The 23,129-nt window shown below is 39.1% G+C and overlaps 1 protein-coding gene and 1 long non-coding RNA gene across 6 annotated transcripts; one reads left to right on the forward strand and one right to left on the reverse strand.

The window, feature by feature from the left end:
* Positions 1-1,383: 1,383 nt before the first annotated feature.
* LOC6572521 lies at positions 1,384-17,700 on the reverse strand. 5 transcript variants are annotated; one of them, XM_015166464.3, is made up of 9 exons: positions 17,513-17,700; positions 16,713-16,958; positions 7,727-8,451; positions 6,767-7,044; positions 4,402-5,064; positions 4,108-4,331; positions 3,799-3,971; positions 3,125-3,248; positions 1,384-2,172 (listed from the first exon to the last, which is right to left on the reverse strand). In XM_015166464.3, the coding sequence occupies exons 3-9, from the start codon at positions 8,230-8,232 to the stop codon at positions 2,041-2,043; spliced, it is 2,100 nt and encodes a 699-aa protein (XP_015021950.1). In that variant the 5' UTR covers positions 8,233-8,451; positions 16,713-16,958; positions 17,513-17,700; the 3' UTR covers positions 1,384-2,040. The 5 variants fall into 5 exon arrangements, with proteins under 5 accessions (XP_015021950.1, XP_015021949.1, XP_015021951.1 ...); XM_015166463.3 differs by having other exon boundaries at positions 16,713-16,979; XM_015166465.3 differs by having other exon boundaries at positions 16,713-17,039.
* Positions 13,978-14,821, forward strand: LOC122756882. The gene is made up of 2 exons (XR_006356746.1): positions 13,978-14,331; positions 14,395-14,821. It is a non-coding gene; the product is annotated as an uncharacterized LOC122756882 (long non-coding RNA).
* Positions 17,701-23,129: the final 5,429 nt, after the last annotated feature.

A 23,129-nucleotide genomic window follows, 5' to 3' on the forward strand; every position in this document is an offset into this window, starting at 1 on the left:
TTTGCTGTTTTACTTGTCGCTTTTAAGATACAATTTTCGTTTAAAGCAGAACATTTTATGCAAATGAGCTACTTTGATGTGCTGGCGCCATCTATCGCCAAGAAGCGAAACCTTGAGCGAATTAGCATCAGGCGTGAGAGAAGCCAAACCAAAATGTACTCTTGGCAAATGTACTATGAGGCAAAGTTCCTTAATTAATGTTAAGCTATTCCAGTAAAATAAAGTCAGCCAACATTTAAAGAAAACGCGCAACTTTTTCTGCAGGGCACAACACACAGAATTCTTGGAAAGAAATAACGAAAATATGTACTTATGAGTGTGGTTGTATTTTAATCTGACATGGCTCATGTTTGCCATCTCGGAATCCGCTGTCTGTCTGCTTGGCCGGCCAGTCAGTTGGCACTTGGCACTTGTCAGCGGCACTCGGCGCGCCGAGCGAAATTAACAAGTTGATCCTTTGTCAAATCAGTCAAGCGCACTCAAATGCGCAAAATCCACAAAAGTGACTGCAAAGCGAGCGAAGCAAACCACTAAACCAACCACCCATATTAGCACCACATCCACATCCACACCCACTCCCACTCCCACTTCGCTGCACTCGCCCCGCCTGCAAAGAACTCAACAATATGTAAATTCTCATATACGTGTGGCCAGAAATAAGCTACAGTCAGCGAAACCCAGTCAAGTAGCACAGTCAGAGCCCAGAAATAAAGGAGGACACAAACTAAAGTAAAAAGTACAAAAACTGTGTATAGATTGGCTTATTAGAATACTCGCTTCGATTTTCATTTAGCATACTATGCAAATCAGAAAGACGCAAGTTTTGCATACAAATTCCAAATTTACTGCGATTCGAAATTAAAACTATAAATAAAGCATAAATAACTTTGAGCCTAACTCTTGAATGTGTTTCAGCCTATTTAGCATACTAAACAATTTGTGAGAGGTAAACTCAAGCGCTGCTTGTTTATGCAGTCCATAAAACTAATTTAGTGTAGAACAGGTGTGACATTCTGAATTTAAAACGAAAAGAAATAATATACTTGTCTTTTAATGCATATGTAAATAGTTTTCATACTCTGTAATAGTCTCATGAAATTCAGGAAAATGTCACTCCATATGCCATAAGACATATTGCAAAGCTTATTCGATTTTCATTTTGCAATAAAATATATCATTTCCATATTCTCTCTTCCAGCTAGATTTATCATTTCTTACTCAAATATTTCAAAGAACACATCAGACTGCAATAAATGTTCATTCTGCTTTCAAATATATTAATTTAACATTCATCAAATATTCAATATTTCTATTTCCTCTCTCATTGTTGACTAGCCTCTCCTTTCCTTAAGGATTTCAGAATCAATAAATACTCGTTTTGCATTTTACACTTATGCATAATTAATTAATTATTTTATTGAGTTATTTTTACTTGTTCGCTATACTTAAATCATATTCATATTACATTTGCGTATTTAGCAACGCAATTTACATCAATATCAATTTTTTTTTAACATCTTTTTTTTTTTTTTTTGTCATTATAATTATTGTATTATGTCAAATTAACTTAATTGTTACAAATACATAGGCATTCACCTACATGTGCTCATATGTCAGAAAATGCAATGTAAGAATTTATGGTAATTGTATTCAGTGTATTCATTGTATTCATTGTATTTATACTATATAATCGAATAAACACTGAGAGATTGTGTAATTTACAATATATTCTTGAATGCGCTGCTAGGAAACATCAATCACAATATATATTAAATATATCTATATGTAAATATAAATATATATGTATAAGTGTGTGTGTTTTACATATATATTTATGTTTTTCTTTGCATATTTATATTTAGTTTCTATAGACTGCATTTTCTGGCCATTGCATTCGAAATATCTAGCAACATTCATTTCATTTGCACACAAGCATTTGTCAATCAAATATATTTGCGATTTTCATTTGATTTTGCTCCGGTTACCGTTGTCTCTCTCTCTCTTGTTGCTGTTGTTGTTGCTGCTGTTAGCCACGCCCCCTTAATTGCTGGCATAGTCCTCGATGAATGTGTCGATAATGTAACGCTTAACTTCGTTAATCGATGTCCTCTTGTTGCTGCACTGCAGCCGCTCCTGATGCTCGGGCAGCACAAGCAACTGCTGCAGTTCGCCCTGGAAATGCGTTTACGTTTGTATTTATAAATTTGATGTCTCGTATTTCGTAAAGGGGAAGTTTTTTATGACAATTATCTGCCTATTAAGTAATATTATGGGACCACGAGGCGTATGCGTTATCGGCTTTATACAGCACTGAAAGTGCACATCACATGCGTCGCGTTGAATTCACAGTTATCGCATTAAATTGTTTGCACAATTTATGGCTCCAAAGCCCTCCCCAGCCTCAATTTTCCCAACGGCAGTTGAAATTGCAGAAATTGCTTGTAAACTGTCACACATTGTTTTTCCCAGCGCTGCGGGCGATGCGTCGGGATGAAAATCAATTGGGAAATTAATATTACAAAAATTGTTTCCCCTTTATGGTGCACGGTAGCAGCTGTGCGTGTGATGAAATATATGCATTAAATTGCATTGAAGGGCTGACGTATTGATATGGAAACTATACAAAGGAATATTATATAGAATTCATGGAAGCGTATCGATAAAGTATTGGCTCGTTATTGACTGATTCTTCGAGTTGAAAAAGTGGAGGAGTTTTTGTGCTACTTTACTGAACACTTGGACTTTTGAATAGATATAGTTATCGATAACGTAGTTTTATTGTAGCTCTATATGCGACATTACTGAATGAAAGTATGCACATTAGAAAGTTATCGATAAGTTATCGATAACTACGTTTGCCTAATATTTTACAAATTGTTTGCTATACTAATAAGAACGTCAATCTAATATTGACATAATTATTTTTCAATACAACATTCAGTTATCGATAACATACTACGTGGGAAATATTTATAAACATTGGAAAATTGCGTTTATTCAGCTGTTAATTATTAGTATGTGTGTATATTAAATTTAGTATACTGAATTTCCTACCTAACAAGTTGTCGTACAATTTATTGCGTTAGATTTGTCAATTATTTTCAGAATTTGTCCCCATACTCACATTAAAGCCGCGTCCAATTTCCACATCCGCGTCCAGGGGTAGCGTGAACAGTCGCTTCGAGACGACAAAACTGTTTGTCCACAGGCAATCGACGTAAATTGATATGAAATCGCCATTTTGTATGCTGCAGCATCGCGCGTGAGTAGAGAGGTGCAAATAATTAAAATAGTACATACATTTTCCGAGTATTACGTACAGTGAAGCATAAAAAAATGTGCCAACGGCCTTTGACAAATGGCGCCCACTTTAACCGAAGGTCGATTCGCTAGCTGGTGTTGTTTGGCAAATAAACACAAACACCCGCGCACACAGACACCGAGTGCCACTCGATATTCATATACATATATTTGAGTGGGTGTATGTGTGCGAGTGTGCGTGTGTGTGTGTGTGTACATATGTGAGCGACTGTGCGTGCTATTTGCATGTGTGTCAAGTGCTTCGAGTGTTTCCACTGTGCACGTTCATTGGCACAAGCAATTTATGTTAATAAATTGAAAACGCAAATAAAATGAAAGTGTCAATGATAGCAATGGGCAATAAGCCACAAGAACAGACACCCACACACGCACACATACAGTCGCAGTCATGGATCATTGTTAGAGCACGCACACTGATGACTATCTGGTATAGAAACAACAACAACCACAGCAACAACAACACCGTCTGCCACTCACCTGATGGCTACTTGATGCCAGCGATAATCATATAAATTGAATTTCACCGGCAACATTTCCGTTGTATTGTCGCGCTCCAAATATAGACGCAGTCCATCCTTGCACGCCTCCAGATACAGATTGTGTGTGACATTGCGTATGGAGAATATTGTCGATGCATTTTTCGTATCATTCTGCAAATGGAGCATAGTAGTCAAATGAAAAGCAGGTGGAGACTAAATGATAGACATGATTATAGCTGGTAAAACTGTATAGAAGAGTTTTGATATTTATTCCTATAAATCAATAAATCCCAACGTGGCATCTTACCTTAGCTCGCAGCGTGATCATCAGGGTAAAGTTTTGCATATTCCCCCAGCTGCGTATGTAGCCCATGTTCGAGGGCGTTGAAGACGAGGACGAGCCCACGGAGAAGGCTGTCGTGACGTCCGGCACATCAGCCATGGACAAACTGTCGTTGCTGGCCACAGGCAATTCGTCAGCATTGAACGCGGGCAGCTTCTTGTAGAACTTGAGCAGATCGCTAATGTCGTCTGTGGAGAGGGATTTGCAATAAATGAGCATGCGGCAGGTGTGTAGGTGAGCAGGTGAGGCGAGTCTTACCACTGCACTCGAAGCTGTTGCAGTTGCGCTGCTCGATGTTGTAGCCCTCGCAGAGTAGCGTGGAGAGCGCTAGGCTCTTGGCAGCCTTGCGTTTTTTGTGCTGATTATTTGCACGTGGCCTGCGACGGTCATTACGTGCAACTGGCACAAAGCTGACACCTGTGCGCGTCGCTTCATTACCGTCGCTTGTTAACCCAGTTGCTGCTGATGTTGCTGCTGCTGTTGCTGTTGCTGTTATCGTTGACTGTGTGCTTTTATGCATCAGTGTGCTCGTGACAGTAGCAGCTGCAACAGCTGCTGGTTGCATCATCATCAGTAGCGCATCCTCAGTCCCGTCCATGTCCTGGCTGAGCACTTCATTATTATCAGCATTGAATGCGGCTGCCGTTGTTGCCGTGCCCATCACCGCTGGCGCATCATTATTCGCCTCGTCAGCAACTACTTCAGCGTCATCCACATCAAACTGCTTCTCCCCCACGCTTTCATCCTGTCCAGCCTCGTCATCACCGTCATCGTCCTCGTCATCCTCGTCATCTAGATTCAGATTCATATTCATGCTGATGCCCACCAGTGGATTGTCCAGCAGACAGCGACGGAAACGCTGCTGCACACCTTTGCCGCAGGTGACACTGCAAAGCGTAAAATCGCTCCAATCGTCCCAGCCTATAATTGATAAATGCATTAAATTCATTCAACTGTCGCTCCTCTTGCAATTGTATGTATGTATATGCTTTTAAGTGAATATCTGAGCTCGAAAAAGAGTCCATAAAAAATTAAATAAAATTGCGAGCATTTATGGGTAATTATTATTCATTGTTTTCAACAAATATGACATATTGACCATATCAGTATGTACTTAAATTTTAAAATTCTATATATACTTATAGATTGAACTTGAATGATAATTGAGAAGGTTTTGTATATAAATTTCATATAAATTTAAATACTAATACAATAATTTATTATTATTTTTTTTATTATTATTATTTCTGATACATAAGATAAGACATATAATAATCAATATTTGTTTAATAGTTGAAAAACTTATTTTTTAAATAATAAAAATTTAAAGAAAACATACTACAATTTTATAATGATTTTCAATATATAAGACAAAAGAATATAAATAATTTTTGATTTCTTTATCAAATATAGTTCATATATTATTGTTAATTTCATAACACAAAGTGATTATAATGATTTATTTCTATATTTATTTTATTAATAATATTTGTATAATTATTCATTAATTATTATTTAACATATATAACTGACAAAAAAAATAGTATATATATATTTGTATTAGTTTTTTAAATATATAAATAAATCAATAAATCATTTTTAAATAGAGAAAAGACATTATGCCTAGTTTGAATCCTGCATCTTGGTAATCACCTATCCTTGTATTTATGTGTACGTGTATTTTCGTATCCATAAATCATTTTATATATGTACTCATTGACGTCTATCTAGTCTGTGTGTGTGTGTGTGTTTAGGAAACAAGAAGTGACTACAAATATAACAAAATCGCGTTTGGTTTTTATGTTCCACGGATTTTCTATGCTGTTCACCGCAAAAGCCTCTTGAACTGTTGCCACAATTTGCTAGTGTGTATGTGTGTGTATTTGGCTCTGCTATCTATCTCTTGACACAAAAGTCAAGTGCTACATCCCACAAGTGATGCAGACTGCCAGAAAGTGCCTTGCGCCGAGCCGCGTACTGTGAGCAGAGCAGAATAATCGGATAGACCGCAGATAGTCGCCTGCTGCGTCATCATCATCGACATATCTGCTCTAAAGTACTTGGATTATTTTTTATAGTATTTACCAGACGACCTGGCCTAGCCATACAGGCACGCCGACCATTTTATTTGGGCATTCGGTAATCATTATTTAATTGATAACAAATATGAGAAGCTCCATCATAAGTACCCAGCATCGCCTTTTATATCTATGAAGTATTCAGGTTAATACCTTTCAGTAAAGGGAAACGTTTGAATTCGTTCATTCACGCGATTCACGCAGCAACGGGTTTCACAGATTTCAGGTATGAAAGGGGGGTCAAACGGGTTTCAAACTACAAATGCAGCAAATTCCGTGAGCTGGCAATTAGGTCTGATTGGCATGCTGAGTTGCCTATGGAGCCGGTCGGAAAACGGCGAGCCAGAGATGCCCGAAAAACTGCGAAAAGCATCCGCAGAGACGATTTGGGGCACAATGCAACCAACCACCAGACCAAATGCGATTAACAAGCGGAACTGCCAGAGCAACAATAGCAAAAGCTGGGAAAATTGAGTAGCAACAAGTACGTAAGAACAGGGGCGGGGCGGGGCTAGACGGTGCGGGCTATTATGGGGTCAACTTACCTAAGTGCTTCCAGATATGATTCTCAAATTGGGGCGTCCAACGATGCAGTCCGTTGACGCTGATGCGAAGCACATCCTTATCGCTGCCCACATCTAAGCCTGATCCCAGTTCTGGCCGTTGCAATTGCCTGGACTCAAGGGGGGAGTCCGTGCCGTAGCCCATGTTGGTTACCGCTGAGGCAGGCAGTAATTTGCCAAAAGCAATTAATTCCGTAGGCAACATTTTCAGCATATTAGCATCGAAGCAATGCAGCGGCTCTAGTGTGGCATTCAGTTGCCTGAGAGTGAGAGAGAGAGAGAGAAAGAGACAGAGAGAGAGAGGGTAAAGTGAGGAATGAAGATAGAGGCAGAGAGAGAGAAAGAGAGAGCAAAGGTTAGCCAATGAAAAGTCAGCATTAAATGAGAAACCGCACTAAGAATAAGAGCGCTTTGTGGTTTCACTGATTGCGCAATCAAGGTTTTTATTATTATTTATAGTGGTATTCCCAATGATTAATTTACTTATTTGCAAAGTATATTAATGTCAAACGGACACCTTTATATGCATACTCCATTAATTGTTAATACTTTAAAAATTGTTTGATAATTAACTTAAGTAAATAAAAAAGTTGCAGCCATTTTTAGAGGGAATATCAGAAATGAACTGAAATGATTTAATATCATTAATTCGCAAAATTGAAAAGAATATTGGGAGGAATATTTGTATAACTCTCCCAGGTTTACACATTTTGTAGAGGGAATATCATAAATGAACTGAAATGATTTAATGGTAGAGGGAATATCATTAACTTCATTTAATCTATGCAATCTGGGCAATCTATGTCCATATGGGCTTTAGAGATGGATACTTTTTAAACCGGGAACTTCTGCTAACTCTAACTAAACTTTTTTTCAGAGGGAATACCAGGGATAGTTCAATTTTAATTAGCTGAATAATGTTTGCAAATGTATTGCACTTACCCCTCATATTGGTAGGCAGCGCCGCTGTCGCTCCAAGCACTGGAACCGCTGACGCTGCCGCTGCGTCGAGTCCCGCCGGAAGCAGCATCATTGCCCAGGCTGCCATCGCCTGCCTCAGCGGCGGCAGCGGCAGCGGCAGCAGCGGCGGCAGCTCCGTTTGCCATTTTGAGCAGCGAAGCGCCTTTGTATATTGTTTCCGGCGTTAATGTTATTAAAATGGAGGACGATTGCGATGCAGAGGCCGAGTCGGACAGCTCGGCGTCCGTAAAGATGCGCGCGGCGAGAGCTTTAACAATTACCGGGCTGGTGCGAATCAGCTCCACAATGCCTTTGTGTGCGCAGCGACGCCGATCTGCAGTCGGCGTTGACGTCGGCGCCGCAGTTGCTGCAGCGGCGAGCAGCGCCAGCAGCAGCAGCAGCATCCAAATGGCCGCGCTGGGCAGATGAAGCAGATGATGATGTCGCATGGCTGCGCTCATTCTCGATGCAGCTGAAGTGCCCGCCATGGAAGCTGACTTCTTATATATATAGATATGTATATATATCTCTCTTTTATCTGTTTGATTGCGCGAACAAATTTCGCTCAGGTTGGCATTGCAGTTTTTTATCGCGCTGTGGCTTCAATTTACTTGCGCCAAAAGTCACGTTCCGGTCCGGAATCTTGATTCTTTTATGAGGGCGCAAATGCTGAGCGCACTTAAAACGCGTTGACATTCATTTCTATGCTGCAAAGATGAAAAGACACACAGAACTGTGAGATAGAAAAATAAACCAGGAGCCAGAAACAATGGGCGGACCTCATTTAAATGAATTGAATGTTATGCTTAGGTAAACCATAATTTAGGGCGTCGAACAGAGCGGCGAACCGAAAAATGAGGAGTTGTGCAATAAAAGGAGAAGCGAACAGAGAAGCAAAGCCATATAAGAGGCAATCATCTGACTATCATCCTACGGAATATAATAATAAATATATAAGCGCGAGCCTAGTGGGAAGTGCGAAGCGAAGTGCCTAGTGAAGTGCAAAGTAGGAATGTGAAGAGAGAAGCTGAAAGGGTAAAGCACAGTAAGCCGTGAAGGGAGAAGCGGAACAGGGAAGCGAATTTCGAGTGTAGTTATCCAATTTGAGCATATGCAAACTGCAAAACTGAAATCGACCTCAGCTATGGTCTATAGCTCAGCGAGCAGCCCCATTGCTTTTGATTACCTACTTAAATGAAAATAATTTCATTTGCAGAAGCCAACAATTTATTTGCATAGTGTGGAACGTGCAGTACTTGACCCAGGATGTAGCGAGTGCCAGCTCATGTTCAATGTTGCAGTTGGCAATGGATTGCAGCCATTAAGACTAAAGATATGTAGTCAGCCAGCCAGCCAGCCAGCCAGCCAGCCCCCCTGTTGACCTGCTTGAATAGCCTGTTCCTGCTGGCCAATGCCACACGCAGACCACAGAAATAATTAAACGCAATCCTTTGGTGCAGTCAATTTAAGATATTTGCTTTGGGTGCCCTTAATCCAGCTCCCACCCAGTCATCAAAGTCAATGCATTTGCTTTCATATCCTGCTGCAGGAAATAAATATCCCGATTAAATATTTCAGCTCTTTTGTAGTTCACCATATACCTCTGTCCCTCTCTCTCGCTCTAGCTCACTCTCTCTATCTCTGTCTCTCAGTTTCTAAAGCATGCTGCAGCAAACGCAATACAATGGTCATGCATTGTCCTGCCTGTGGCTGAGCTCTGCTGCTGGCTTCTCCATAAACGTGCAATAATCAAATAGAATTTTTACGCACATGAGCGCTGCACCCTCTAGCTGTCCCCACAGCTCGCCCCGTCTGCACCAACCCAGCCCCCCCAACCTGGCCAATGCCTTATCCTGGCAGCACATCCTGCTGCTGGCTGAAACAATGCGAGTAATGGCAGAGCAAAACATTTTGCCAGATAAATGTTGGCTCCTGCCTCTTGGCGATCTCTCTCTGTGTGTGTATGTGTGTGTGTTTATCCGTGTGTCTGTGTGTGTCTGTGTGTGTGTGTGTATGCGGGGCTAACAAAGTTACGACTGGCACTGAAATCATTCGCAATGTGCATATCCTGTGCTGCAGGCGCATCCTTTTTCGCCAACAGAAGGAGTTATGTAAAATAAAACCAACCGGCCGTGCAAAATTGAGCTCTCAATTGTTTTACGGCATTGCCTGACCCAGTAAAAAAATCAAACTGAAAGAGAAAAAAAAGAAAAACAATATAGAATAGTTTTCCCTGAGTTGGAAAATCTTAAATACCCTTGAAATATATTGTAATTGAAATGCATTATAGAAACTATAAATTAAATTTCTTTAGTCAGGGTCATTTACAACCATTTTAACCAACACTGTTTATAAGAATTTGATCCATACTCAAATCCTTAAGCTATAATCAGTAATATATAGTATAATAATATATATGTAGTATCTCGTTTGCACTGTTGCATATTCCCCGAGTCAAATATAGGGTAGAACTGATAACCCGGTCAAGTCTAGCGTAACAGCGGAGCAGATACAATGTATGAGCTTGGCCCGGACCAAGTAGATCCGTGTGCGCCGGAGCATTCTGCTGGCATTTTCCATTTCATGACCATTCGTCAGGTCACTTTCAACTTTCAGCAGAGTCTCCGGGGGCGGCAATCAGAGTAATTGTTATTGTTTTTTGCTCCTGCCCTGCCCTTTGTATCTTTTGTTGCAAAACTGTTGTTGTTGATGTTTTTGTTGCTGAACTGCTATTTTTTGCAAATTGTCAAAGTTGTTTCTTGCAGCTGAATATCAAATAAACTCGGGCTACAGGCCCTAAGTGGAATACACATGTCAAATTTGAATCTTCAATATGGACAGAACTGTTTCTATTTCAATTTTAATTATTTCGAAAGTGCCTTTTGGTCGTCAGTAAGTCGGATAAATTAGACAAGTCAACAAAGTTCGATAAAAGTACAATAAGCAATAATTAGAGTGAACGAAGGTTGACGTGCCGAGTCCTAGTCTGAAAGGAGGACTTACATATATGTCAATCACATCTGACTTGAGGTACATTGATGTTCTCACAATATATGATAATAATATAATAAATAAAATTAATTATTACGGCATTTCAAAATATATCTCTTTCGCATTAAAATCTTAGTTTAAAAGGTAGTAAAATAGAGCTCGAGAACTTATTTGAAAGTTCTGGTTAATGCCATCCAAAACCAAGTAGTACCATCTGAGTCTAAGCTAGTAAATTCTGCTGGCCTATAAGATCATCAAGTTCATGTGGCCATAGACATGAATTAATAATAAATATAAGTTCAGTTTGACATTGACTTATGAATATAAATGAAATTGAATATAAGAAAACATGCTCTATGACAATGCTTAAATATCATTTCGACCAATATAATAAATGACCATGCCGAATAGGGTTAAATATTACAATTTTGGTGGCCAATTAATTAAACTATTTTGTTACATGTTTCTGCATCAAGTCTGTATGTAAAATTTTTATTAAAATGGGAAAATAAATTAAATCAACTATTAATGAACATTTACATTCGTTACACACTCTATAGCTTAAAGATATCAACTGCCTATTAAATGAATCACATTTTGACTCTATTTACTATTTATATGATTATTTAAACAAAAAGTAACCATTAGTTGTTGTGGTTTATCAGGGCAATGAGGGTTGCTAACTCAAAATTCTGGACTTCTAAAATAACACTCGTGAGATACTTTAAGGATATCATTCATCTATATGTATGATATTTTCATGCTTTATAGCATCTTTTTATAAATTCTGATGTTTAAATTAATTTTGTAACAAATTTAAATTTTGCATGTTAATTTTTTTTTTTAATCCTAGCCCTCCCTTCACTCTCACTGTTGTCATATTTGTAATGCTGCTTAAGGCAAAATGAAATATATTTTCTATTTATCAATCAAATGGGTTTTTTTTTTGTCAGTTAAATATGTATTTAGTGAAAAGTTTTCGTTTTATTGGGAAACTTTCCCTCAATCAATTTGATATGGGACCAGTCGCTGACCCGAAAAAAAAAAAATAGAAAAAAACATGAAAACATTTCTGTTTTCAATGAAATGAAACCGTACAAAAAAAATACATTTCGTATGCGATTGATTATTATAAGGCAAAGCGGACGATAAATAAAGAGAGAGAAACCACACCAGCAAGGGCAAAAAAGGCCACATTAAAAAATGAGAGACCATTATTACAAATAAATTGAAGGCCAGTTGAATGTCTCTTAATGTGCATGTGTGTGTGTGGGTGTTAGAAAGTTGTTCGCTTTGTTGTTGGCAATGCTTGACATGATTGAATATCAAAAGCCAGTTGCCAAACGCAAATCTCTAGCATGTTTCGAGCGGTTCCCTAGACATCCGCGCGCACACCCACATCGAGCATCCGAGGCGGACAACGGGTCGAAAATTTAACAAGTACGACTCTCAAAGGACTCGTAAAACTGATAGCCGTCCGCTCGAGCCAGTCCCGAGTTGAAAAGCGCCGCACGTTTTCCTAAAGTTCTACAAGTGGCGCAAGGAGAATTGCCAACGGGCGCGGACGGCTGGCAGCGCGAGGCGGGGCGGGGCCAAAGCGGTTCACCGGCAGGCTCTGGGTTGCCGGTCGTGTCTGTGCTTGGGAGGCAAATTTTCTGCATAAGCCAGCAAATATATTTTGTGCACAAATTATGCCTTAAATGCCCCCGGACGTAGTCACTTTGGCTTGGGATTCGCTTTTCTCTGTTTTATGCCCGTTCACAAAATGGCCGAAAAGGTATATTGGGTAAATGCTATTGTTATGAAAAGCTGAGCATTGGCCGTCAGTTCGTCCATCTGTCTTTCTGACAATTTGAAATTGAAAATAAGAGTTTGGCTCAGAGGATTATATGAAATGCTCTTTTGCAGGCGAGACAATTCAAGGAATTTCTCTACTTGACGCTTACAGAACACAAGCGAATATCCAGCAGTCAATAACAGCCGACTGGAATATTCATATTTAATTTTTTTTTGTCCATGTCGGAGGTCCTTGTACGTTCCACACGCATACGCAATTATCCTCGGGGACAACTGTCGCCTTTTATCAGCACGAATGATTAAGGCCGAAATGTTTTAAAATTAATTTTATAGTGTCACCTCAAAGACCCGAGCATTCGCTGAGCCGTAATCTGGGTACTGCTATTATGCGGATTATGGGCAGCTGATACTCGTGTCCTGTGCATAAATAATGCCCGCACTCCACACTTAAACCACAATAAAAAGTACCATAAAATAACCAATTGCCATCCCATATGCTGCACAGATTTGTCGACGAGCGAGTCGGAGCTCGCAAAAAGTAGAAACACATTAGAGCTCTCCTTTAGTGTCGCATATTCCGCACGCCATGCAGATGACATAAAAAAAGGACATCCCAGTAGTTGATAGCTGTCTGTATCCGTATCCATTGTCGGGCGACAGCAGTGACTGCCATTCAATAGAGTCGTCTCTGTTTCCCATTCCCTGTCAAACGCCGCCCATTCGTACGTTTTTTTCTTTCGTCCTTTCATGCCAACTCTCATAATATGTAAATTATTTTGCACCCAGCACAATTGAGGCAACTGCCAGGACGAGGCTGGGCTCGGAGGCGTTGGAGGCTCTGTTGATTCCCTTGTTTGCTGACGAACTTTATCAATGAACGCAAAAATTCCTGCATAGCATTTTGTGCTGCTGCGTGTATGCCCTACCAAAGAGAGAGAGAGAGAGAGAGAAAGAGAGAGCGAGCGACTGAGACTGAGGCAGAGCATTGCAATATGCTTATCGAGTTGTCTATATAGACTTATCCTTTTGTTAACTTTGGTTAACTTTTGGTATGTATATATACGTTTATATATTCACATATCTATATCGGGTTATCAAGAAATAAATAATAATAGATAAGCAAAATATCGTACGTTAGGGCATTCAAAGTTCGACTTACTCTCATTCACTAAACTCTTCTCTTATTTCATCTGCTCCTTTTTGTTCAGCCACGCATTGTGGCTATATTAAATTCCGATTTTATTGATTTATATCTCGAGCATCTTCTATTTTTTATTCACTTAGGCAGCAGCTACAGCATCAGCTTAACGCATCCTTCTCGGCATGACAATGATAATGTAATCACTAACAGCATATATAGTTTTTACAGTCTTCTTTAAGGCCAAACCAAGCCTGGAATCTAAAAAGTGAATAGATAACTCGAATTTGTTTGCTGTCCAACTAAATTTGTTTTAGCTTTTAGTTAAATAAATACTTTTATCGTTTTCGCTCTCTCTGAGTCTTATTTGAAGTCTGAAGCTTTTAAGCAGGTTCTACATTATTTATCTGCTTGGCTCAATATTTACGAAGCGTAACGACTTAAGAACTCAGCAATAAAATATATTCGTATAATTTTTATTTTTATTTCTTTTTAAAGTATAAAATGACTTTTGTCAGAACCTCAGCTCTTAAAGCCCTTTAAAATTGAACGCATTTTCACTAAATTCTGCCATTTATCAGGCATGCAAATTACTTTGTTTTGACGCCCAGTTTGGAGAATCATGATTTACCGTAAATCCACTTAATAACTAAACAAATAAGTAAGTCGCAGACGTCGAATATATTTCAATTTTCAGTCTTTGTATTATGCAAACTCATTTCAGATGAAAGTTAATTTATAGCCCATCAGTAAACAACAACAACAACAACAACTACAAGTAAAGGGCCAAAAGGTTGTGAGCTCCATTAACCAAATGCCTTGGCATCGGCACTGGAGACTGAAGGGATGTTGGCCCGCAGCACATTCCGGCGTAATTTATGCGCACAATTAATTTTAAAATCCTAATCTCAGACAATATCAACATGCTTAACAGAGAAAAAGGGATTCGTGCGGCAAATACCGCACTGGGCATATACAAAATATATACACCTGCTGCGAGTATTATTGATATGCAGGAAAAAATAAACAAGTAATTGCGTTCTAGGCAGAATTGCATGACTAGACGATACCCTAACTTATGTTAGAGCTGTAACCTTAATCATTGATGATTCTTTTTATAGAATTTAAAGAAAACTCGCGCTGAATTATGAGAAATTTTGTAATAACTTTTTTTGGATGTGCCGAGTGGGATTTTGGGAGCGTAATTACGTATGCATATACATATGTAATAATATATGAATTCACTAAAGCCCAAGCTGCACTTATTATATTTAGCTGATTTAAAGACAATGTTAAATTATAATACTTCTAAACATGTTTAAGCTTCTATGGTTTCAGGGTATAAGATGGTAGTTTAAGAAATTTCTTTTAGTTGTAAAATATATGAAAATGATCGATCACAAATCTTTCCCTATTGATAAGCAAATGAAACAATCCAAGCTAATTAAATTCTGATAAAAAGAGGTAATACCCTATGATTATTATTATTTTTATTATCATTATTATTTTAGTAGTAGTATTTGACACCTTCCTACTCATTTCATTCGTACAGGATATACTTTGGCTTACTGTCTCGCTTGGGCAATTAATTAAAATTGAAGCGGAATGTTTGCTAATTGGGTATTTAATTTTCAGCTGTGATTAGGCGCCTCTTCAAATACCTATTTGGCGGGCTGATAAGCGGTACCGGCAATGGCGCTATAGCTGTGTCATAACTGGCAACAGTTAACCCGCGCGATTTAAGTGGTCTCGTTCATGGTTTAATGAGCACATCAAATGCGAACTTTATAGGTAGAAGCTCAGCCCGGTTAGCTGGAAATGCTCTTTGCGCTCTGCACTTACTGCCAGCTCGCCGTGCAGATGATAATTATAATGCCACTTAATGGTATAAGAGCAAGAGACCCATGTTGCCGTTACTGTTGCTGTTGTTGTTGCTCTTCTGCTCAGCTCCACTTAAATGCCACGGGCATTATGCGCTAAAATTTCAGGAGCGGAATAAGAGCTTCAGGAAGTACTTGAGCAACAGTTAAATAAAAATTTATGCTTAAATAATATAATATAAAACTATAAGATAACACAAAAAATTTAAAAAACTTTTATACATAAATACATATTTCATTGCCAAATTATATCGATATGGCTTAGATGTATTGCAAGTTCATAAAAAGTTTATATTTACTTATTGAAGTTATTAATATATTTAATAGACGACTTGCATCGCTCCATTTACAGTAACGCCAAGGCTCCCGCGTATTGCCCATTCCGCTCCTGCATTGCTTTTGCTCGTAAATTATGAACATTATCGCTAAGGACATTTAACTTGCAAATTACCATAGATCAGCATACCACAATGATGCGGGCACTATGGAACAACACAACCACACACACATAAATACAAATACCCATACACGCATGCACTAATAGTCAAAAATAAATGTATATAGAGACGCCCGCCCATTGGCTCTATCCTACATTATCTATATGTGTACACATTATTTTTATTGCACTCCACATATATGCAGAAATCGTGGAATATTTGGCGGTATCTAAGCAAGAACTTTGCACATTAACCTGTTACCTCTGTTATCTTTATGTACTTCTAGAGCAGTTTCTTTGCCATTGTTTGAGTTTGAATGGAAATGGGTCTGGAGGAGGGCTTAAAACAAGCTATCCCATATTCAATTATGCACAAAGCGACACACGAGTCCCTCTCGTAGTATTTCTCAAACACGCATTCCCACACTCACACACACATATTTACAAAGACATAAATCAATCCACAGAGCAGGCTGTGGGGAGCAGAGACAATGTGAATTTATATACATTTTATACTTTTGTGGCTACTTTGCGTTTTTTGCTGGATGCCCTCGCTGTCTGTTCAAGTTTTATGTGTTTCGTTTTATTATCACGCATGTCAGCTTGAATTTTATTTTAAATTATAACTAAATATATTTAAGGCTTGACAAAGGAATTTCCTACATCATATGACATTCAATTACTCTGAGAATAATATTGTATTTTGTTTAGCCTTATTAAACTTACCGGTAATCTCTTGTTTCAGCAGACTTATCGATGCTGTCACTAAATATCCATCATAATAAATTTGAGCCTCTCAGTTCGATTCCCAAGTGCCTGCACATACACACACACACACAGACACAGCTTTGCACACAGACTAAATTATGACCTTGTTGTGGGCTTAAGATTTGTTACTTTATCCTTGGCTGCAGTTCGCTTTTAAGCCAATCTGCTCGTTCCTCGAATTTTCCACCCGAAGTAGCAAACAGTCTATGAGATACAGTATCCAAGCTATTTAATAAGTTTACAACAAATAAATTTGTATTTTAAGGAAAGTTGCTGGCCTTTAATCTGAAAGTTTTAATTAAATGTTTATACGGCTTCTTTGTAGTTTATGCATATTGTTGTGCTTGAATAATTTACAGTGCTTGGTAATTCATTCAATTAAAAACTTGCCGTCATTTGAATAATAATAAATGCCTTGGGCATTTATTCCAATGTGAAAACAAATTAGAGATCTTCATGGAATTTTGGGCAATTTAATTTCTAGCTCTAAATAACGGCAACTACAGCAATATTTCAACTGTTTGTGTATGTGTGTGTTGCCGCCGCGGGCAGACCGCAAAGTGAAACTATTTTGTCTATTGTGAGATGCTGTGTGTAAAATTTGATTGCACACCTAATTGGCAAGCCAATTAAATTACACCTAACCACAATCAAAAACTAATTACAGTTAACTTAATTGCATTGTTTTTTAAATTTATTGTATTATTATTATATTTTTTTTTTTTTTTTTTGCGTAGTTCACAAAACCAAAATCTAACCACAGAATGTTTGCCAGTTGCGAAATTTATATGAATTTTAGTCCGAGTTTTGGTTGTTTAGCGAGCCAATTTGTTGACTTGGTCACGGACTTTTCACACTGGCGGATTACGACATAAACCTCTACAAGTTAGCCAAGCTCCGATGCGAGCCAAGTTCTGTGGCATTCGGTGTACGCGCCGCGAGCCAACTGTTTGCAAAATGCTTTCGGCAGCTGCTTTTATACCAGAGCCGAGTCCTTGCTAAAGCGTCGGCGCGGATAAATTGCTGTCTAGAAGCTAAGAGGCAAAAGGATGCACAGGATGCCGGCTGCATGCGCTGCTCTTTTGCCAGCGTTTGTTTACATACGGCGACAGCTGAGGCCAAGTGCCAGCCCGAGACTTGGAATCTCACTGTTGTCTAAGATGCTATTGTGAGTGTGTGTGTGTGTGTGTGTGTATGTGTATATTACATTGAAGTTTTAATTGAATTGCGGCAGCAAGTTTTTAACTGCATTCCACAAACACAAAACACACAACACAAACACACAGCCAGCAAAGGTGTGAGCCAAGTTTTGTGCCACAAAAGTTTACAGCTTTAAAGTTTTTCACTTTTGATGTGGCATCATTGCAGTTGCATTGCATTCTATTTTATTTTCTTACCGCTGATCCGCTTCTGCACTACTATCTCCCCCATCTCACCAATGCAGTTTAAGAAATGCGAGCTGAAACAAATAAAAGGCGCCAAACGCAGCAACGCGGCTGCTGCCCTCAAAAGTAGGCAACGCAAAATGTTCATTTGGCAAGCGTTCTGTCTGCTTGTGTGTGTGTGTGTTGGAAACTGTGTCGAACACCTGTTGTTATTATTGTTGTATTAGCTGGCAGCTTGTTTATGTTGCTGCTGTTCTTGTTGTTGTTGTTGTTGTTGTTATTGCTGCCCTCTGCTTGTTTGTTACTTTGTCTTTTCTTTAGATTTTGCCTGCCGCAAAAGTTTTGATTTCGCTTTTGTTTCAGTTGCTGCTCTTGTCGCCCCATTGCAATGCATTGTTCTTACTTGTTGGCAGAGTTTATAAGCAGCCTGCCAGGTGTTTTGATTTATTGCGGTTTGGTTAAGTGCGGCACCAACTTCATTTTAATCTCCCACAGTTTAAAAGTATTTTCTGCAGTGTGTATAGCTGCTTTTGTCATTGATCTGTGGGGGCTAAAAAGAAGAAAAAGAACAGAATGCTAATTACTCAAATCTATTGAAAGTATACGTATATGAACATATGTATATTAAATTATTTTCAAATGTAGTTCTAAAAAAAAAAAAAAAAACTGTATTCAAGCTAAAATACTCATTCAATCACTCGAACTTTTCTTTTAAGAGCAAAGTTTAACTGCCTTTGACTTTCCCCCGCAAAGATCTGAAGGCTGAGCCATAAATTATTTGAAAACCCGATAAATCATGAGTCTGTTCGCATATAAAATAACTTCTGCACTTCTTCATTACAGTTTCCCAAAAAGTTTATTTTTTCTTATCGACTGTGCGATTCCAACTCATTTCGTATGCCCTCTTATCTGCTGTGTTAACCCACTTAGAACAATTTAAGCGCTGTGCCAATTTCACACCCACAGCCACTGCAAACACATCCGGCCCCGTTCCTAGCTAGTTTCTTTATGCGGCTGATTCGTTTCAACGCTAATTACAATTACATTCCCATCCGATTGCCAGGGGACATTTCGAATATCGGGCTGGGAAGGGAGCCCAGCTTTGTAGCTGGCCCGCTGCTCGCGACATAGGCCCATTGAGACTCCAAACATAGCCATGCATATTTTATTCTCTGTGTTGTCGGCAAAATTTGCTGGCAAATTGCCTACGCCATTTTCGACAGCCCCGTTGCCACTGCCTTTGCCGCTTGCAATCCCATTTCTATGGCTACTCACAGAGCTCGGTTTTAGTCTGGTTTCTTTTTGCTCTCCGACCAGATTCGTTTGGCGTTTTGCAAGTGTAACTTAATTTGTTGCCCCATCGGTGGCTACAGCAGCCAAAAACCATTTGGTTCATGCACAATTTTGACACCCACCACGCCCACAACCCGCCAGTAGACACGCCCACTTACAAGTACATATGTACTCTACGGGCAGGGCCCGGCCTTGCTGCCGTTTTCATTAGTACTCAATTAATGGAGCATGATCTTAATGGGTTTTCAACAACAGGCCGTCCAAATCGAACTAAACCGAATGAGCCTAACACTGCCCGGCGCGTGGGCGGGCAACGAGGCGTGCCGTTTGCTAAGTGCGCCAAATCAGCAGAACTCTAATTGGAGGCGGACATAGGATGAGAGTCCGGATGAGCAAGAGCAAGGGCAAGAGGATGCGGAAGCAGCCAAGGGCGGTCATTGTGAGCTTTCAAAAAGTTTATTACTGCCAAAAAAGGCGAAAAAAAAACATATTGACCACACGTTGAACCACAAAGGAAAGGGAAAAATTGTTTGATCGAACAAGCGATACTCTGTAAAGGCAAATTGAAATATATCAGAAATCAGTCGCGACTCTTTTGTTTGATTTTAATTTTATCCCTCGAGCTGATAGCTCTTATCTTGTGTCATGTAATATCAGATTATATGTAAATTACAGGGTATTCGAAATGCAATTCTCTCTGTGTAGCTTTGGCATTATGTGTGAGAGTGATTCGCCAAAATTTCTACTACTGCTCGAGGCAGGGTGCGCGGCTTTAGCCGCTTGCTTTGAGTTGTTGATGGCTGCGTGGCTTTGAAGCCTCATTTGGCCAAACACTTGATGATTGATTTGAGCGCACGTTACGGAAATTGTGCTTACTTGCCAAATGTTGTGGCAGTTATTAAAGGCGAGTAGCACTTGGAATGGAAACTAATTCGAGTCGAATACTCTGTCTCTTTATCTCAGATTAAACGAATCGAAATCAATCGACTATCGACCTGTGCTTGCCAGGCGCCCCTCGCATTTCATGGGGTAAATATTTGCATTACACAAGTATTCCCCAATCAGCTCAGATCTGCGAGTTCGCTTCTCAATTACCTGATCGAATTTAAGAGCCCCGGCTTATGACGGCTTTACAAAGTGCGTGCAAACATAAATTTAAAGAAGCTTCTGCTCCAAATTTAAATATTTATTTTGGCAATTCGAGCGCAAAATATTCTATACCTCTTTTTGGGGCACTTTAACTGCAACATTGCCGAGCTCCACGCCTCGCGGATGTCTGGCCATATTCAATCAGTGTGAAAAAGGAAGAGGAAAATGAAAAGAAAATCCACCTTAACACGGCCCAGGGCGCGGCGGATAACAACTCGTCCGCGTGCCGACTGGGCCGCCGGGCAAACGAGGCTAATATTTCAGCGGCTCGAATGGCGTGAAGCAATTGCATTCCGGTTATTGTGTATATTTACGGGCCATATTTATTGCCAAGCATCTGGCAGCCGATGAAATACAATTTCAAACCTGCATTTGCTATAAGCGAATTGTCTGCGTTAACTTTTCCCCAGGCTTTCCTCGAGCTATGCAAATGCCATTGGTGGGAAATTCGATGAAAAGCATCAGCGAGCCACTTGGCTTGGCTATACAAAGCACACATAAGCATACAAGAGTATAGGAGATACCTTTGGAACACATTTAACTTTTACACGATTATTATATCAACGTATAGTCTATGAGCTCGCTTTTTTGGGGATTTCCCACATTCGGAGTGAGGGATATTACACTAAATAATTGATATTAAATATATGACAGCTTAAAAGTTGTTAAATGTCTTTAATTTTATTATGTTTCGTTTAAAGACATGTCTGGCTCTTGTATATGCCAAATTAAAGACTGAGCACTTCTGCTCTCAGTGAATTTTGAATATACTTTAGAAAGAGAAGCACTTGTGAACAGCTTTACCCAATTACGAAATAAAATTTTCATATTTTCATGAATTTTCCAAGTGCCATTCGAAGAAAAAAGCAAAACACTTCAAGCAATCCAAATTTGTTGTTATACCCGGTACTAAACGAAAAAGGGTATGCCGTGCTAGATGCAAAACTAGATCAACCACCAACTCTATCAACGTGATGTAAAAAGATACAAGAAAATACAAAAAAATGTATTTTCTCTTGTCACTTTCATCTTGACTATTCGAATATAAAATATCAAGTACTTCAAACAAGAAGCAGATATCTAGAATATCAGTAAGTCGATTGGCTACTCTGTTGAGATTCCTGAAATACTTGAATTTCACTTATACTTCAGATACTTGAAACCGAAAATTGAGCATTTTCTTAGTTCTTTCTGAGGCATAAGCAAATGCAGGAGTTTTGTCCTTTTCTTTTGCCTTTTTGCCTGTCGCACGGTAATGAGATTTATTACAACAGATTGTTACAATATTTTCATGATGAGCAAAACAGCGAGACAAGAGCAATTTAATTTTTAATTTTCCAAATGAATGCGCGCAAATTAGGCTCATTACGATGCCAGATTATTCCCCAAAAATAGCATGTGTGTGTGCAAGTGCTTCGCCCTAGGATAATCGTGGAAATAGGCGTGGGTGCTCACGACAGCCTCTTTAAAGTTCCGTAAATACTACTTAATTCTTTTCCAGAGAATTTCTTTAAGCTGTTGCCCAGCTGTGAGCCTAGTTGAATTTTATCGTTTTTCAAGCCGTTAAGCAGAGTCCCCCAAATGGACAGCCCGGGGAAGGAGGTTAACTTTTCGGTGGAAGCTGTAAGCGAGATAGACGGAGGCGATAGACGTAACACAAACATATCCGTATCCAATTTCTGAGCTGTCGTTCACACTTGACCAGCTTTCAATTACCCTACAAAATAGGTGCACTACTGGGGATTGGGCATACACTCTGACATGGGTGTATTGATTAACATAGAAAGTTTTGCTGGATAATTTATTGTATTGGAGAAATACATAAATATGGAGATTAATTTGCATTATTCAAGATATTTTATGATCAGGCTGAAGAAATGGTGAGCTGAGAGGGCTTTAAAATTACACACAAAATAAACTTGTATATCCGAAACCCAACTGAAATGGGAATTAAGGTTAAAACTTAAAGATTATAATAAACGGATTGTTTTTATTTATTTTAAAATTAAAGAATACACAATTTTTTGTAAAATATATATCACATTTGCTTCAAGTAGAAATCTTGGTATCAATTTTTGAATATGATATATCTCAAATAACAGGCTTAGCCTGTGCCCGTCTGTTTCAAAAGATATAGGATTATCAGATGGGTCCGTCAAAAATAGACAGCCTCCATATTCAAGGTTAAGATCTACAGCTGGTCTAGCCCAATCCGTCTGTCTGGTTGTCCGTCTATCACCCTAAAAGAGCGAGGAACTTGTTAGTTAGAGATTTAACATTTAGTGAGCACTCAAGCGAAGCTGATCGAAGCGATGCGTTTGCTCGTGAAACGCAATTCAGAGAAACACATGTAATACAATTTTCCTGGATCATGTACATAAATATTAGTGTTCATTTATGGCAGTTTATGCAATTGTCGTAGTCGGGCACTGCCGCCTAGATCCTATTTCCTTTCTTTTTAGTTAAATTTGTATGACTGGGTGTCCATTATTTGTTGGGTATTTCGAGCTTTAGCTATAGCCGCCTGGCCTGTCACCTACCCCACATT

The sequence above is a fragment of the Drosophila mojavensis genome, unplaced genomic scaffold, assembly GCF_018153725.1.
Source record: "Drosophila mojavensis isolate 15081-1352.22 unplaced genomic scaffold, ASM1815372v1 contig_19, whole genome shotgun sequence".
In the NCBI taxonomy this organism is placed as follows: domain Eukaryota; kingdom Metazoa; phylum Arthropoda; class Insecta; order Diptera; family Drosophilidae; genus Drosophila; species Drosophila mojavensis.

Coding starts and splice junctions, on each gene's coding strand:
- LOC6572521 (XM_015166464.3), bottom strand. CDS start 8,232: ATGGCGGGCACTTCAGCTGCATCGAGAATGAGCGCAGCCATGCGACAT. Junction 3,249..3,798: donor TGGCATCAAGTAGCCATCAG/GTGAGTGGCAGA, acceptor GCGATGCTGCAG/CATACAAAATGGCGATTTCA. Junction 2,173..3,124: donor AAATTGGACGCGGCTTTAAT/GTGAGTATGGGG, acceptor ACGCATTTCCAG/GGCGAACTGCAGCAGTTGCT.